Source organism: Cyprinus carpio, chromosome A19, assembly GCF_018340385.1.
Source record: "Cyprinus carpio isolate SPL01 chromosome A19, ASM1834038v1, whole genome shotgun sequence".
Taxonomy (NCBI): domain Eukaryota; kingdom Metazoa; phylum Chordata; class Actinopteri; order Cypriniformes; family Cyprinidae; genus Cyprinus; species Cyprinus carpio.
In genome coordinates, this window is record NC_056590.1 from 19,626,916 (window position 1) to 19,646,739 (window position 19,824).

At 39.4% G+C, this 19,824-nt stretch overlaps 1 protein-coding gene across 1 annotated transcript in view; it reads right to left on the bottom strand.

The window, feature by feature from the left end:
• Positions 1-19,824, bottom strand: part of LOC109048530 (microtubule-actin cross-linking factor 1-like) — a 160,741-nt gene that overhangs the window by 83,017 nt on the left and 57,900 nt on the right. Inside the window, 4 exon segments of the mRNA XM_042776931.1 lie at positions 8,139-8,231; positions 8,885-8,962; positions 11,317-11,406; positions 13,440-13,501. Of these exon segments, the coding sequence (XP_042632865.1) occupies positions 8,139-8,231; positions 8,885-8,962; positions 11,317-11,406; positions 13,440-13,501 (323 nt within the window).

The following is a 19,824-nucleotide window of genomic DNA, read 5'->3' on the forward strand; positions in this document are numbered from 1 at the left end:
TTTTCCAGACAAGAAAGCTTGAGTCGAATCAGTCTCAAGATGAATCGTCCATGACAGCAGAGATAAATCTGGGTGATGACACGCTGTGTTGTCATAAAAAACAGCAGACAGGTCATACTGACACGCTGGTATTTCCATTAGAGTGCAGATGACTTCATTATGTGACCTTATAATAGAGAAAGGACAGTCGTGCTTTGTGATAAGCTGCAACCCTCAAATAGTCTAATTACATCACAGTTAGCACTGAGCATGTTACTAGCAGATGAACACAAGCCAATGTGCACTGTAACAATTTAAAGTAGTGTGAGCATATAGGAGAGTGAAGGAAGTGCTACAATTAGCAACGTAAAAGGGCATTTGATGATGAAACAATGGTAAGTGATATACAGTATAAGAAATCAAACAAAACATATAAAAAAATATAAAAATGCAGAACAGCACAGCATATGTAATATAACATTGCAAAAACACAAAAAATAAAATGCAAAACTGAACAATAACAATTCTAAAATCAACAGTTCTACCAGTTCAACACATTAAAAAAAATTAAAAAAAGTTCTGTCATGAAACTAGCGCTGACCGATAAGCTCTAACTCAATCTAATATAATCAAATCATTATTCACATGGCGCAGCTGGTTGGTTTCTTTTCACATCAGCAGCCAGTAAACCTGCTGCTCAACATTCAAATACTTTGCTAGTGCTTGCTGTTGCAGTACACTTCAGAAACCCTCCACCTTCCCCAGCTCCACCTGTATAGATCTTCTACAGAGTAATTTCATGTATGTTATACAGTATATGCTCACAGCAGCATGTCTGTGGATATATTGGTAGTAGCAATTCTCGGTATTTGCTACATGCAAGACCAAACGCATTAACATTGCCATGTATATTACCATGTTAAACTCTCTGAGAGTTGTCATGACAGAAATAATGCAATGCTATGTAATAGAAAGAAAGGGAAGCAAAAATGCAGATCGCAAACATTTCAGATCGCAAACATGCTAAACTCTCTGAGAGTTGTCATGACAGACAACAGAAAGATTGTAGGCATGAGTAATGTGCATATCAAATCAATCTTTTTAAATATGTTAATCTATATGTGTGTTTTTATGTATGTATATATATGGATTGTGTGTGTGTGTGTGTGTTTGTGTGTGTGTGTGTGTGTTTGTGTACTAACCCCAATAGAAGACCGTTTGCTCTATGGCAAGAGATCATTGAGACTGTAACACTCAACCATTAACTGTTTGATGTGCATTTCTGGGTGTGTGCATGCTGGCTTGGTTTTCCACATTAATGCTGCATTTCTGATACACTGGCAGGAATATAGCTAGGTGGACATCACTGAAGCAGCATGCACAGTCATGGCTTGAATATGCTTAAGATTGAGCATTTAATAAACCAAGTGCAGCTATCACACTGCTGGAATGTCTGTAACGAGGCCATGAAATCCCTCTCCACCAGCCATAAATCTTAACTGTGCAGGTGGAGCACTAGGCAAGGGAGGGCAGGCAACAGATACAAATATACAACAAATCACACTGGTGCAGAGAGAAAAAAGATGAACAGCTGACAAAATGTCTGTGAACATCACTTGTGATCATGTTTTTGGCACTGCCAGGCAGTTTTACTCAAATACAGAACCTAGAGCATCATGAATAACAAGAAAGAGAGTGGGTGGTATGAGGGAAGGACAATAATGAGGAATGGAGGGAAGGGAAGGAGGCAGACAGTGAGAGATGGTCTGGGCAGTACTGATTAAGCTCCTGGAAGAGGTTCAGGAAGGATTTGCTATTTTCTATGCACAGCTGATTGGCTGAGAGAAAAAAGCCACACGAGAGATAGTAGTGTAGAAATAGAAGTGCAAAACACACAAACACCTATTCCCCCAATCCACACCCAAGCCTTGTCAGCTTTAATCGCTACCCATTAATTCTACAAAAGCCATATGAAGGCGCTTTAGGAAGACAGAGAGAAAAGAATCTGACCTGGGTGGAGGGCTGAGCCGGTATCTCTTGGGGGGAGATGGGACTCTCAAGCACAGAAGAATCAAGCACATCAGAGGAACTCCCCCAATCAGTCTGAACAGCACCTCCTGTCTCGGGCGAGGTGAGAGGCACATCGCTAGCATAACCTGAAGATTGAAGGTCTTGTAGTGGGGGGTCAAAACCTTCAGCTACTTGAGCAGAGTTGTCCAATAGGAACTCTTTCCCTTTTTTTCCCCGAGCTGCAGCTGTTGCTGGTTTGGCAGAGTAGTTCTTTCCGGGTGGTCGCCCTTGAGTTGTGGACACTTGTATTTTCATAGTGCCTCCAGTAACAGGAGATGCAGCTGGAGGTCCAGAATGGACCTCAAGTTCTTTGTCACGCCAGACGGGCGACCCATAGTCCCTTGGATAGACAGTTCGGACCACACAAAGTTGCCCTTCAAACTCACGAATGTGAACAACTCCCTTCTTCTCAGTTTCTGAGGGCTCACTGAACATCAGTTCACTCTGCCCATGCACATCTCCTCCTTCCTTCTCTACTTCCAGGTCACCACGTTTGGAGCGTAAAAGACAGGGTTTCTCTAACACCCCCTGAACTCGCTCTCGAACCTTACAGACTCTTCCTCCTCCAGGTGTTGTGTTGCCTTGATCTAATTCAGCATGAGACTCTTTGCAGAGTCCCTCTACCTCAAACTGGCGAAGTGCCCCCAGCCAAGCTGGACTGGGATCTGGGGAAAGAATAGCCAGCTTGCTGCCACGCAATGTCCCTGTGCTTCCAAAAATTGGGGCCATACCAGGAACAAGGACAACATTGGTGGGTGTATCAGTTTCAGTAGTTATTTGTCCAGATACCAATTTGCTTGAATCAGGGCCTCTTGTCGTAGACTCCTCCGTAACTTCAACGCTTCCACAGTCCTTCTCTTCAAGGATGTGGCTTCTCTTGTCCTCCCCTTCGGCACCTTTTAACTTCTGTTTGGCCTTTCGTTTTCGTCTAAAGCGAAGTTTTCTTTTGGGTGATAGTGGTGCAGCACCACCTGGTCCAGCATCCCTGGGTTGTTTCACACAACCAAGGGAGCTCCCCATATCTCATAGAGACGGAGTAAAAATTAATATGAGCCAAAAGGAAAAATGTCCACAATGGGATTGAAACAGTCAGCCTGAGTCAGCTGGTAAGGTAAGTTAAAGAGTTATTGACTCATCTGGAGTGAAAATCATGAAAAAAAGTATTAACCATGACAAGAGGGATTGGTACAAGGTGAGGTTCTCCCAGGACATCATGTCTCAACTTTAATCTGTACAGCAGTCATACCTCCTGTTGCTTAGTCTTCTCGTTCTGATGTTGTTCAGGCAATGTTACGGTTAACCTAAACCAAATACCACTTAAGGTCCTAGTAAGCTCTAGGACATGATGCTGAATATAGGTTACTGTCCTTTATAAAATATTAAATAACTACGGGCAAGGCTTTTGAAGTTTTTTTCACTCTCTCATGATGCAGAGATGGTGCAGCACTAACTGAAGAAAAACTGGTGCCTTTTAGCCCATTTCACAAGTTATGTGTTAAACAGCAAGCCATTTTTCACAGTACTCGGAGACACACTATTATAGAAGACACTATAGATATTTCTCAAGATGAGAACCGCAATAAAACTGCACTGCACACATACAAAGCCATACTCCTGTGAGCACAAATGCACATGCTCAAAATCTCTGCATCAGGATGTATAATTAGGATGCACTAATCATCAGCTTCTACATGAATAAAACTGGAGAAAACCATGTCTGAACACGTATTCATGTGTGTACAGTAAGATGCCTAGAAACACTTGCTTCTCTGAATACCTTAAGTACACATTATTGATCACTGCAGTCCGTCATGCTTGCATCGCGTAGGGTAGCACTGTGGGACGCTTACAGGAAAGCTGTATAATGGGTACCAGATCAGCTGCTAATGGATGAAAGTGCAGAGTCAAGCAGCTCCTCTACAAATTAGTTACAACCCATCAGAACTTAACATCTTTTGTTCCCTTCATTAGACAAGCATATCCAGGCCACGTCAGGTGATGTTTGGTCTTCACGCCTGTAGCTATGTGTGTTTCACATCCCAGGCATGCAAATTCCACTAAAACAAGTATCCAGTCATGAAGAGAAAGAAGCGGAGGGGCTAGGTACTAAACGTCTCGTCACTGCTGCCACTGAAACTTGCATCCCATGCACTGACACCAGCACATTTAAGTCAACAAAGAGGACATTGACTACCATGAGTGAAGACCTCACCTCCAGCCAGCAAAATTCAACAATCACCTTCCCCCTGCTGACATGACTGGTTACAGATGTGGTTTAGCACATAGTCCACTCCCATATATGATGTAGACACAGTTTCAAACCATCCTGTCTTCCTTGTTCTGCCACTAATCAGTGTATGTCCACAGATTGGGGTGAGCCGATGAGAGAAAGAGTGATAGCTGACAAGGTGCCGCTCCCTGATACTGTCGGCTTCTCTGGCTGTGGAATCTAATTAGAACGCCGCCAGGATAGGGCTGGGCTCAGCAGTTGAACCATGGCTGGAAGAGGAAAAGTGGGAAATCCAGAGGAATCCTCCCCCAACCAGGAGCCGCACTGCTGGCCTCGGAGAAGAGTGGTTGCCCCAGTGTTGAAAAAAGCGCAGCTCCATCAGTCAAGCATGGCGAAATTGATCCGATTGATACGGTGTTCTCCTTTGCACAACCTGGGTGCAAATTAAAATGTGTGACTTACATGTGTGCGTCTGCAGGGTTCAGCGATCCCGATTCTGAGATTGAAAGCATATGAGTCGCTGTATATGTGATGTGCTTCAAGAGGCCTGCAGGGGAGAGAGGAAGCCAGGGGCTCCAGTAATAGCTCAGTTCTCAGTTGCTGGGTAGCTCCTCTGCTCTCACTGGTAGGCACCAGCGGAAAAAAGAGCTTCATCTCCAGTCTGCTGCAGCCTCACTGAATACGCTGCTGCTGCTTTAGCTTTCTCCTCCTCCCTTTTCTCTCCTCCTATCCACGTGCTCATCCCTCCCTCCCTCCCTCCCTACTCTGATGCCTGGTGAGCTCAGAGCTCAGCATGCACGCACATATGCACACCAATCAAATAGCCTTTAATTGGTTGGCAGCCTGAGACTACAAGAAAACAATGAACCTGAAATAACTGTTGCCCCTTAACATACACGTTATTTCACAGCTAACATTATTGCCTCTCCTCTCCAACATTTACATAAATATATATAAATATTAACACTCCAACCATAAGACATTTTGACAGAGATGAACAAGGGACAATTCAGAAATAGTGGATTTACCATTAACTGGTCTAAAGAACATGATAAATCTATAAAGAGTTAGGGGATGCAGATAAAAGATCTTACCAACTGTAAAGATGCATTCACATTATTTAAATTCTAAAGAAATTTTGCATGCTGTTGTTCAATAATGCACATTTGCATGACCCAATGCTTAATCTGTACGGGGAAATCAATCCCCCTCGCATGGATTCCTACTGAAATTACTGGATTTTGTCAGCGGAAATTCAGCAAATAACAGTAAATGTGAACACACTTTGTAGATATGAAGATGAAGATATCCCTTTTCTGTAGACACTGCTACACAAAATACAGCACTGTGATGGTATTTAGTCATGTGATCAGAAGCAGCATAAATGAGCAAGATTGCAAAGGAAAGTGATGAATTAACAAGCAATAAATCAATCAGAAATGTGATGTGATATGATAATCAGCCAGCTGAGGCCACTTTTTGTTTTTGTTTTTTTGAATCAGCCTAATTGTCATGTATCAAGAGTCTCCTGTACTGTAACTGAGATGGGGTAAATTTCTGTTTACTGACAGAGACCGGCACACATTTATCAGCTTTATCCTGCAGATAGAGAGCATAAGATTTCAGCACACTACAATCTTTGCCAAATGACCCAGCTGGCCAGACAACCACAACTTTTATGTGACTAACATATTAGCCAATCAGATAAGTTCTTTTTGTGACAGAGACAGCTGGCGCAAATTCAGCCTAGGCTAATACAGTGAAGCTTGATTGGTATTTTCCCACAGGATCCTAAATACAAACATATATGAGGGTATACAAAATAATTTCTAAAGGCTGCTGTTAGCCTAAATAACAGCGGTGGTTTCAATACAGAGGAAAGTGTCCCAGATTGAGTGTGGGGGAGGTTAGATCGCTAGTCTCTCTTGGCTGTCTGAAGTGAATGTAAAGTATGCATCAAAATGGCACTTACAGGAGTGGTTTCGAATGGTTCTACTGACAAACAGCAACTCCTAATGGCTCCTAATGTGCCTCTGCTGAAATGATTAAATTGGATGTTTCCGTAAATGAGTCATGCTAAGTTATATTGTGCTTTAGTAATTTTGGCTGCAAGACATTACAAATCATGCCATGTTACTGTACACCTTTGGAAGTGGACCAACTTGAACTTAAAAGAGTTTACAATGACAAGAGTAAACTTGTTCATCACAACAATAACATTATGCGCTTCTATAGTGGTCTACCATCCAGCCGTTTATTCCTCCTTCCAATATATTTTTGGTTGACAGCAAATAACAAAGCTAATGTTGAAATGTTTAACCAAATCAAATTCTCTGTACTGTCTTAGTGTCAGTGGCATGCTCTGCTTTGTGTACTGTTGTCTCATTTCCATTGTTTCATAATTAAGCAATGTTAAGTATTGCAATTAAGTATGCAAGTTTTAAAAGCCCCATTCCTTGTTTTTTTTTTGCATCTGTTCATCCCTGTGCACAATTAATAAAATGTTTTAGTGTTGTCCCAGAGACACAGCAAGTAGTTTACAAGTACTTATTTGTGTGCCAGTGGCCTGCTCTGTTCTGAAGGAACTGCAATAATCTCTTCAATTACTGTAATTTGTCTAGATAATTGATAGTTTTTACAAATCTCAGATCTCTAGTTATTGTTAGAATATACTGGATGTAAAAATATCAGATTCAAGCACTGTGGAGAAAAAAAAAAACACATAAGTGGTTGCATTTCTAAATCTAAAATCTCTCTAAATCAGTTTTTTTATTATTATTATTATTAATTGCTATTTCATGAGGCCTATGCTTCCTCCACTATTTTCTGCTGAATCATGCTGATTGAAGAATGCTTTGGGGTCATACTTAACACAATCACCTTGGCAACCAGCTGCATGTCACCTTGTGATGTCACTGCTCTGTTGATAATAACAGTGTCCTCTGCTGGACGAGCATGGGAAATGCAGCTAGTATGCAGTAAATGATAACTATAGATTTTAAATAACATTTAATAGAACACTCTTAATAAGCAGAAAGTAAATTATCATAACAGTTTTATTATTTTTGATAAGAGCTAGTCTTTATTAAATTAGCACTGTGGCCTTTTCTCATAGCCGATAGGTGACTAATGTTATGTTCAGAATGAAATTGGCTACAACTGTATACTGTACATAGCATGCAATTTTTCAAATGCATGATATACTATGTTTGCTAAAACATGAAGACTACAATCAAAGAATATAGTACTGCATACAATGCATTTGACACGAATGAATGGAAACAGTAACTACAGTGATTTGAATATATCTTTCTTGAGTCATTATTTGATCAAAGTGCCAAAATTTTAAGCTTTCTACACAAATTTGGATAAAAAAAAAAATGGAGCAAGGGTGAAAATATCTTTTTATTGCTTCGGATTAACTAACATGCAGCAAATGGGATTTCAATTCTACCATCCAGCAGCGCAGTATCCATCCAACAGACCTTACTTCTCTAGTTTGACCCATAAGTATACTGTAGAAAACTGAAGGCTGGCATTGCCTGTCTAGAATTGTCTGCAACCTCTGACCATTCTGCAAAACAGGTAAACTGCAGTGCCTTTTGCATTAAAGCACCATATAAACCATTCCCTAAGCATATTCAAAGTCTGAGTTTAGGATTGTACTCTATCCATCACATTCTCCTCATGAACCATTCCCTCTTGAGTTCTCTTATTCTTGCCATGGGAAAATCCTTGTTGCTCAAACTGACAGCTGCGGACATGAGAGGCTGGTAAACAGAGTCACCTCTAACTCTGGCATGCTGTGTTAAACACTGGATATTCAAGTAGGACACAGCTGTGACTAAGGTGAGCTTACCTGGAAGTGAAGGATGATGGTCCAGATCAGTCCCAGTGTCAGCTTTGGGTTCCCATCTGTGATGTCATCATTGCGTATATTCACTAATTTGACCTGCATTAAAGCAACAGAAGACTCTCATTAGCGGGAAGTACCTGAATGAGTTGAAGGTATAATTTGGTGTAAAGGTGTCAAATAAAGTGTCTGACTGCCCCAAAAAAAAACACTATAACATTACTTGAATCTGCCAAAAATGCCTAGGGACTAAACAAGTGAAAACTGTCAATGTAATGTAATTTCAGGACAGCTTTGTCGTTTGTTGTCCTCTTATGCTTACAGCTGTCAGAAGCTATGTACTGTGTACTGGGAGAAGGGTGCAGGTTGGCATTTTGTCTGGTTCAGGGACCCTGGGCTGGGGTGACAACAGAGAGGGGATTGGACAGACTTATATGGGGCAGAACACATCTATCAACTCCAGGTCATGTTATCATGTTATCAAAGACGTCCCAAGCATTCATCTAGTATTCACTTCCCCTAAATGTGCATTACATTAGTTTATTAGTGATGGTAACTAGCCTCAACACTAAAGGGGACACGTCCTCCCCAATATTCAGAATAGTATTTGAGCCCCAAAATCTTATTTCAGCCATCCCAATCTTGAATATTTGGTTACATCCTTGCATTTATAAATAAAGAGCTGACAATCTGTAAAAAGCGACTGGTGATTGTTTCTGAGAGTGAGAATGCGTAAGTGTAGACATTCATACCTGTCTCTGCTTAAGGAAGTCTAAGGCGATCTGCACATTCTGGAGTTGGTGAAATCGCATGCGACCCTTTTCCCTGGGCTATTGAAGACAGGAAGAGAGTGAGAGAGAAACAGAGAGAGAATGCAGATGAGTGCACTGATAGGGCAAACTGAAGGTCTGTGTGAAAACAGGTTTGCTTCATTAGCACAAGCCTGAAAGCAGCAAAAGCAGCACACTGCAAAATAACACAAGACCCTCTCAGGATCATCAGTAATTCATAATCCTGTCTCAGAGTCACAGGGAATAGTTAGCATACTGTGAAAATGTCACCATTAGCAAACCATTCAAACAGCAAATCTAAATAATCATTGTATCTCACACACTCTGCCTTACCTGCTAACACCTCTCTGCTAGTGGGTGACCAATAGCAATATCTACCATGCAGGGTAGTAAATGGCCGATATAGTACCAATATACACTACCATCCAAAAGTCTAGGGCTGGTAAGATTTGTAAAGTAAGGCTGCATTTGTTAACAGAAAAACACTATTTCTGTGATGCAAAGCTGAATTTTCAGCAGCCATTACTCAAGCCTTCAGTGTCACACAATCCTTCAGATATCAGTGTAAGATTCTGATTTGGTGCTGCTTATTATTATCAATGTTGAAAACATTTGTGCTGCTTCATATTTTGTGGAATAGATAGTTAAAAAGAACAGAATTTATTTGAAATAGATATTTTCTTTAAATTTATTTAGTGTTACATTTAATCAATTTAATTTATTGTTGCTGAATAAAATAATTGATTAAAAAAATCTTACTGACCACAAACCTTTGAACAGTAAGCTGTATATTACAATTTTACAATATTACAATTAAGATGAACCAAAATTTCCTCAGGTTTGAAACCAGAAAATATCTATTGACAAGGCTGAAAGGTCAAATTTGACTTTTTAATATATTTATCAGCCAGGCATGGCCAATAATCTAAACAGCCAAATATCATCCAGTTGACTGGCCTGTCCAATATATCGGTCTATCACTACTCTCTACTGAGGTCATGTAGCAGACTCGCACACCCTTACATGCAAAGCATGCTCACTATCACCCGCAAATACAGCAGCGTGTACAGCAAACCTACAAACAGGTGACCAGAAAACCCCCACAATAGGGCAAATGTGTCAAAGTCATCAGATTCAATGTGAGCATGTGACGTGAGCGTTGCCAGTACTGAAGTGAAGTGTATATAAAATGTGTACACAAGGCGAGCTCTCTCACACACCTAAATGTAATAAATCAAATTATGTCTGGCATCATGAATTTTGAATTGGCGTATTAGACATTGCCATCTGCATATTCACGAAATTGGCCTGTCTTTTGAGTCCGCGCCATGCAGTGTAGAGAGCTGACTATGTGTCTGTTTGTTTCAGTAGGGGGAGGGGAGAGGTCACACATACTCCCTGAGCTCCATCCTCCTCATCCTCAACACCCAGCTGGATGAGTGGGGGTGCGCGTGACACAGACGTTCTCCGCAGAGTTGACGTGCCCTTGTGCTGATGACATGATGGGTCACAGAAAAATTGTGATGATGAAATGATTGTTGAAGGGCTGATATATGTAAAAAGGATGAAGACAAAAACAATGTTGAAGGGCTGATATATGTAGATAGAGGAAGAGAGTGAAGCTAAACAAAAACAACAAATAATAAGTGCAAAATCAAAATGTATATATATATATATATATATATATGAAAGATTTTTATATATATATATATAAAAATATATATATATTAAAAAAAAAAGATGAGGTGAAAGAAAGATGTTTTTATCCCCACCGGGGATAAAATGGATAGACCAGAAGGGGAATCCCCCCATCCCCCCCAGAGATAGAGCAGTTGTAGAGGGCAGGTGGTGTGTCAGCACTCTGTCTCTGTTAATCCACCTGTCAGTCAGTCTGCCCCAGTGCATCATGGTCCTCAGCCATCAGAGTGGGCAAGATTGAGCGCAGAAATAATGCACTAATGCAGATGTCATTACAACACATTGCAGTACATATCAGACTGCTGCAAGGCCTGTATCTGCATTCGGCAACATCAGCCACAAGCCAGGACACTTAACGATATCAGCCTAACCCCCAGATCAACTAAGGCCTGATTATATATATTATATATATATATATATATCTAGATTTTTTTTCCTTATTTTGTAGTATTGTAAATAGAAATTGATTTTTTTGTGTGAGGTTGAATAGAAGTTGTAATTTTTAAGTGATTTTGTCAAGGGCAGGTGGTGTGATAAGCCATGTGACATGTGAACCGCATTATGGAAAATAAAGCAGATCCTCATCTCTGCCCCATGAATTGCCCAAGAGAATTGCATAAAGCATTGGAATCAAATTTGTGTACACCCTTATGTATAACCTGTGTGTGTTAAGGTAATGGTAGTTAATTTCTCACCAATGTGACGCCAGACAGCACCTCAAGCAGGGAAATCAGATTATGCCCATCCCTTAGATCCTCATACAGGTCTGTGATGTGCTTCCGCACCTGAAGAGAAAGAGAGAGAAATACAGTTAGAGTGAGAGAGCTGAATTCATTAGTCATTAGAGGCCTTTGTGTGTTTTTATTATATGCAATGGTGTAACTTTTTCAATAGGGTTTGTGCTAGAATTACCATGTTTGGTTACAGGCTTTACTTTAGACATCAAACTGTATTAAAAGGACAATTAGAAACCAAATTTTATTTATTTTTTATTTTGGTTGGTTGCGACCCATTAACAAAAGCTGTTTGGATAAAATAGTAAATTAGTTTCATCTAGAGACAGCTGCAGTGCACTAACTCTAACCAGCAGAGGACGCCAGATTCATAGAGATCTACCAGTAAACTGGCAACAAGAAAAACATGGAGGATCTTCAAGTTCTGTATTTAAGTGCATGTGTGTGTGTGTGTGTGGATTCAGAGATCCTAAACTGTACACAGAAGATCCAACACAGCTGCCTCCCCATAGGGCCACAGGAGAACCATCTGCTGAGTATAAAAGAACATCCTGACAACTGTGACTCTCACTATCCTCTCCTTCCCTCCTTTTATTTAACTTGATTCAGAAAAAAAAAAAAAAACACTATATATGATATACTGCTCAAATGTATGGGGTCAGTACTACTTAAGAAATTAATACTTTTATTCAGCAAGAATGCATTTAATTGATAAAAAGTGACAGTAAAGACATTTAAAATGTTACAAAAATATTTATATTTCAAATAAATGCATAAATTAAATAAATTACATTTTAAAATATTTTATATACATTATATTTTTTTTTAACGTATTATATTTTTTCCATTACTAATTATATTAATTTGAGTGAAAAGCTGAACTAAAAAAAGATGAATGGAAGTTTGAAGCTAGCAGTGTTTGTGTAAAAACTAAATCATGTCAGCATGATTTGAGAAGATTCAAAGAGCATCTTGTACTTCAGTGCAAACAAGAACATCTGGCAGTCTGTATCAGTCTGTACATCTAATCACATGATCAATGACACTAATATTGTGTTCCCATACTCCCTGAACACAATGTTATAATTTCTTTCCACCTCTGTCTCTCTCATGTCATTTCAGTGTTTATCACTGGTGCATTATCAGGGGATGCCCTGTTGCCACTGACAGAGAGAATAACAAACTATACTTGGACACTGGAGTAATACACAAGTGGTAGAGTATTAAATAATACAATGTGTCACACTCAAATGCTTCCTCCCTCTGTAGTCAGCAGTCATTCCTGTAGACAGATACATTGTGCAACATAGACCAGTTTAACATTTTTGTGTCTAGGAGTGTGTAAAGGACAAACAAACAGACGTGACACAATCTACACACTGCTTTCAGTCAATGTAACATTGCCTGATGGGAACAACATACCTGTTCACCTGCCAGAAATAGAGAGAGATGTGTAAACACAACACTGACAGGTATCATCACCTACTGTCGCCTGCCATTAGAGTCTGTCGTCTCTAATACAATATAAAGAGGTCCCAAAAGGGTCACAGAGGTCTAGTATACATAACTCACTACTTGTAAAGTCTAACATTAGAGCAGCACTGTGCAAACAAACCTATCTCATTTCCTGTGATCTGACCTACATTACAGCATACCGGCAGAGTCATGATGCCACTACCTCTAACCCTCATAACTCTGGCCCTTCTGCGGTTGGTCATCTGCCCTGCCCTCGAAATACCCAACATTCTTTGCTCTCATGATCGGTAGTCAGTGGGGCAGGAGTTATAGAGGATTACCAGATTCACAAATATAGTTCTGCAGCGTGACAACATGCTGAACATCTTTGGACAAAATGCTGTGGAGATACCTTTGTCATTGTGTTTTTATTAAACCAATAACAGTGTCTGTACAATCGCTGACATGCAGGACCTGCTGCAAGTGTCCTAGTCTCTGAGTCTTGTGTGTAAGTGTGAACGTGTGAGCGTGCCGTGTGTTCAGCAGGACTGAAGCCCAGTGGCCAGCAGGCCTCATCATTGTGCAGTGCAGCAGAAAAGATGAAAATATCCCGGCGTGCTGGACTTTACCTTTATGAGATGTTTGTTGACCCATTTTGTGAAAGTTTTCTTCTGAACCCTGTCTCGTTCATCTGTGAAAAAAGAGATAGAAGAGGAAACAGCAGAAAAAGACAGATAGGGAGAGGCGAGAAGGGGGCGGGGGGGATTGGGTTAATTATGTAACACATGAAGAGGACTAAAGCATCATGCTGTGTATTATTTACAAGAGTCCCTCCAGTCTTGCTTTAAATAGCCAGAATTCAAACACAGACCATAAAATGCAAAATCATGTATTTTAATGAACAATACATTAACATAAATAATACATTTTACCTGTGGTCACATGATTTAATAGAAATACAAATTGTAAATACACTACCATTCAAAAGTTTGGGTTTGTAAGATTTAATTAATTTATAATTTTATTGTATTTATTGAATTATACTTTTATTTATTTATTTATTTTTAAGCTTTAAATTGATAAAAAGTGATAGTATTTCAAATAAATCCTCCCTTTTTTTTTTAAATAAATTTTCCATTCAAAGAATCTTGGAATATGTATTATGGTTTCCATAAAAATATTAAGCAGCACAACTGTTTTCAACATTGATAATAATAAGAATGTTTAATAGTAAGAATTGATAATAATGTTTCTTCAACATCAAATCAGTATATTAGAATTATTTCTGAAGAATCATGCGACACTGAAGACTGGAGTAATAGCTGCTGAAAATTCAGCTTTGCCATCACAAAAATAAATAACATTTTAAAATATTAAAATAGAAAACACATTTTAAATTGTTAAAACATTTCATAATATTGCAGTTTTTATTGTAATTTTATTTAATAAATAAGCCTTGGTGAGCATGTTTTACGGACTCCAAACTTTTGATCTTGAACAGTAGTGTGTGTATGTGTGTGTGTGTGTGTGTGTGTGTGTGTGTTGTTATTTTCACAGAAAATACAGTTTAAAATACAATGACATGCTATTTTTTTCCTGGCATTTTTAAAACATCCATGCTTTTATTTATTTATTTATTTTTGTATAAAGCCTTTTGTAAAGTGATATTAAACCCACAATATTAAAAAATTAAATTGGCAGGCAAAACATATATCTGTAGCTACATTAGCAGAGGTTTGGTAAAAGTGGAAACTAGGCTGAAAGTTTTTAAAAAAAAGACCAGTTAATAGGTTCATTACTGTAGTTCCCTGACCTACATTCTCCACAACTTACTATAACAAGTAGGAGGCTGTCAAAGTCACACATGAATACATGCTCAGAACACCATGACAAGAGCATGTTCAGTATCATACCACACTGTATATACCCAGAAATGCACAAACATGTTGAATGCTATTTAATTCAGTACATTTAGTAGAGATCAAAGTTGACATATTACAGTCCTGATCTGACACCTGATGCCCCGGATGTTATTATGTTCAAACACATAGCAAACAATGAATTATGGGTAGGAAGTTTTGAACTGAGACAAGGTATTCTGTTTTGTCCGTTATTCTGAACATGCCAGACTAGTGACGCAACCAAGCACAGAATAGAAATTGATCACACAACCCTGCTGTTCTATGAGTTCATTACACTCCTGCTTTATCTGCCTCTTTCTTTTATCCTCTTACAGTGAGGCTACAGTTGATGTGGTTGCTATGGTGACAAAGCAATACTAAGCAACCGTGTGGTGCAGACGGCCCACTTCCTCCGATAAGCACACGAAGAACATCCCACTCTCAAATTCACAATATATATGCACGTATAAATTATATATATGATTAAAAAAAAAAAGTTATATGATATGTTAATGTTATCTTTCTAAAATAATTTTTTATTTTCTTTTTTTTGAATAACAACATGTGAGTTCTCTACTAGCGTGGGAACTCAGTCTGACTTTTGAACAGAAATTAACAGTTTAATGAGTACCGTGAACACACCTTTTCAGCTTTTCACATATCTCACACACCCACTTTTGCATTGTGAATCTGATTCAGACACACCCACCCACACACACACACAAACACACCATTACAAAAGAAATGTGTGTGTCAAGTTATTTCTTAGAATGACTTATTCCCTTTTATCCACATATCTGTAACTGTCACACAGAGGCGCATTCTCTTGTTCCTCAGTGCATTGAGTCATTGTGTTGGTTCACACACCCTACACTGCGCAAACATGGTACAGAGACTCACACCGTCATGCTCACACTCATCCACGTGGGGTCGCACACTGATCCAGCATCACGACAATAGTGGACAAACACACATCAGCAAACAACACATCCGCTGACACACAAATCACAGCGTCCATGTGACCAGGTGACGACACACGCACAGGAACACCAATAGAAACTGACCTGCGCAGCACATGAGTGCGTGCAGATATGCATTCAGGCTCCGTTCAGTGCAATATTCAGGCCACATTCTGGTGGTGACTTATTCCTTTTGGTTTCCAGAACGATCTACCTTCCTCTTCGTATTCCTGTCATGTCTCTGAGTGTGGCATTTCACACCTTTAGTCCAAACACACTCCACTCTCTCATTCAGAGTTGAAAATCAAATCCACACTCGAGGAAAACAGGCAGAGATATTTTCACTTCCTCCTTATCTATCTACAGCTCCCACATTCTTCCTCCTCATTCACCGGTCTTCATGTTTGCTGCCGTATCAAAGTTCAGCTCAAAACATGCAGCTTGGCTCACACGTGCATGTCAAACTCTACAAGAGCTCCTCCTTCACTACTAAATAAGGAGTGACGTTCCACTCCTCCCTCAAATCACTGCCACTCTTGCTCTCTCGGAGGAGAGATGTGTTGTAAATGCAGTAATGAGTGCTGTCCTTTCCACCTCTTGCTTTCAAGCTCTCACGATCCGTGGTTGCTCAGTTTCCTGTGTTTGAATGAAGAACCTTTTGTGCAGCAATCCATCTTCAAGAGTCTCTTTGCAACAAATTTTTTTTAGCAAGCTTAAAAATGACAGATTGTCATGCGAACTTCATAACAACATGGTGAGATGAGCGAGTGTCCCCGGAGGATGATGTTGTTGCCACGCGAACACCTGTCCTGAAGTGCCCACCTTACCTTTACACTGGAAAACACCTTGAGAGAACCAGGTAACGATAACAATGCAAGTTCATTCTAAAGTCCATATCATAAAAAGTCTTGTGATGCAAGCTGACATGGTCCAATCGAGCAATAAACAAGTGAGTGACGAGATGTTGCTTGTTCATTTCCTCTGCAGAGCTCTGCAGAAGTGCATTCAGGAGAGAATGAAAGTGAAAGTGAAAATGAGTGTGCATAGGGGGACTAGGATAGAGAAAATCCTGGGGACTTTAGGGATAAAGGAAAGCAATGGACAAGTCTAGGGCTGCATGATAACAGTTACTCTGCTGAAAAATTATAATCACAATTATTCATTCTTTTTCTTTTAAAATTTCATTAGAGTAATTGTACTTTCATGAAGCACAAATAAAGAAAACGTCAACTCAAGCGCAAGATTTATTTTACCTAATCTCAACATTATGAAAACTGGTAAGAAGCTTCTCTTAAAACTAAAAGAGTGAAATACCTAATATTATTTACAATAATTCCAAATTATGTTAATGGTTTTCTATTGAAACTTTGACTTTGTATTGTAGCACAGATGTATCGTAAATGCATTTAATCAGCAACCCCAATGCAAACAATGTAGTCAAGATTCATGTTTGGATATAACGCAAATATAGATGATTAGGCTTGAATAATCGAAAGAAACATAAATCATTTTCAAAATTAGAAGCAATTATACATGCAGCCCTACTAGTCAGGTAATTCGATCTCCATTTTTCACATTTTCCAGAAACGGGGTGATCACAAACATGAGTCAGCAAAACGAGCAGTGAAGTAACGAGTAAGATGCTTGCATGATGTCATAAAGCTGTGACCAAACACAGAGCTGCAGCCAATCGGCAGACAGACGTGATCTGATATTTGATCCCACGGTGTCCCATTTAAACAGGTCTGTAAATCCCTGCAATGATGCTGGAGGCATGTAGGAAAGACCCTGATTATCCTTTGAGAGTACAATGTACACCTGGCCCGTCACAAATGGTCACACACAATGCCATTACAAAACAGCTTTTCTCATTCCTCTTTCCTAAAGGGATAGAAGGCATGTCATTTCCATTCGTGGTCCATCTACTTATACCATCTTTGTCTCTTCCTCCAGCAGATTTTAAATGAACCCTCTACTTCCGTTTCCTTGTTTCTCATCTGATTTTAATTTGGAGACACTGTTGTTCGGCTGCTCTCTCCTCCTGCAGCCCTCTGAACTATAAATACCAGACAGCTTACACTCCTAATGCTCTCTCTCCTGCCCTCTCTTCTTCGTGGTTATCACGTCTAATCTCTCATCAGGTCCAGTTGGACAGAGCTCCCTCCTCCGTGTGCTCTCTTCTTCCTGTTTTGCAGTTTTCTGAGTCCAGTTTTTCTTCTCTTTCATTCATTTCATTTTTAGATTTGCGTTACTCACTCTCTCTCCCTCCTCATGGTGGCACTCTGAAGCTGGCACAGCTTGTGTCCTCTTCTTCTCACTCCCTCCCTCACGCACTACTTCTGTTCTTTTCCATTTGTGTTTCCACATGAACAACAAGTTCAATCCGTGGGATTCTGGGAAACGGGGATAACGCTGCCCATTTTAAACTGAACATGGGAATGAAAAAAAGAATAAGACCCAGGCTCTTCATATTCTGTCTGTGTATAATCCATGCTGTCTCCCCTCCAGCTAGCCCACTTCATCCGATTAGTCCGATATTACATTTGGCTTCCTTGTGACCACAGTTCTCTAATGAGTGAAAACCTAGTTAGCAAAGTAACATCTACAATAGTGATTGACTGATAAGGGTTATTTTAAATCGTCATGCCGATGTCTAGAGACCATAGATTTTGGTGAAAACATGTTTAACTACAGAGAGAGAGAGAGAGAGAGTGAGAGAAGAAAGAGAGAGAGAGAGAGAGAGAGCTAGCTAGATAGCTAGATAGAAAAAGAGCTAGATAGATAGATTTTTATATTCTATAATATTTTGTAGGACATTTAAAATATTATGACTGGGGTCAGTAGGACATTTAAAAAATAATACTTTTATTCAAACAGCATTTAAATTGATCAAAAGTGACAGTAAAAACATTTATGTTACAAAAGGTTTTAATTTCTGAAATATGCTTTTTTTTAAAGCCTTCTATTCATTTAAAAAAGAATAAGACCCAGGCTCTTCATATTCTGTACACTGATAATAATAAATGTTTTCTGAGCAGCGAATCAGCATATTAGAATGATTTCTGAAGGATCATGTGACACTGAAGACTGGAGTAATGATGTTAAAAATTCAGCTTTGCAATCACAGGAATAAATGACATTTTAAAATTAACAAATAAAAAAAAAATAGTTATTTTTTTCTGAAGGATCATGTGACACTGAAGACTGGTAAATAAATCTAAATTATTGAGATTTGTTGAGTATTGGTGATTTAAAGAAATGTAAATGCCAAATATCTTCTGATATTTGGCCACCAATCTGGAGGACCGGCATACTTTTCCATTTACAATACTATGTCATTTACAGCTTGTGTTCCAAGAATATCCAAGATTATTTTGCTTGTATTTAGCATGCAAGTTTGTACTAGTTTTAGTTTAGGCCTACAGATTAAATTTTTCTGACAGCATTTTAATGAAATAACCCCATCACAAACAAATGCTGTTTGTATTAATTATTTATTGTCATATGGCAGAAGAAGTGAAAGCCAAATGTTCCACTCAGGACAATTCCCAGGGATAAAGAGGTGCTAGGACTGTAACATTAAGCCACTGCAGGAGGAGCCAAAGCACTAAGACCCATTAAAACAAAGTCTATTAGTCTTGATGTGTTGTAGCTGAATTCAGACAAGAATTAACCTAAGAGGACACTGGGATTGATGGATAACAGTGGGCAGAATTTGTTTTGGATTTGTGTTCCAAATAAATCACCCAGACTTGAGGTTTACCGCAACTGTATTAACGCGTAACTGAGTACAACAGCAAGGACAAAAGGTGGTTGCTAGTGCAAACCAAACACAGACAGACACATACAAAAGCTAATAACGGAATGTGCCCAACCCCGGCGCTTTACCCACACCCATGTTCTGCTACACTTCCTGCTGTTGCTAATAATAACCTCTGTGGAGCAGTGTTGCATCTCTTTCTCTTTTCAGTCTCTCCACCACATGCGGACCTCGACTGCTAGCATATAAACTACAGAAACAGACCTTGCATGACCCAGAGCTTGCTCACCCTCATACACGTATGCATGGGTGCAAATCATCCAAAAGAACAGCCCCCCGCTCCACTCAGACATTTCAACAGATCAAGCCACATGAGAGTTACATAAGTAACAGA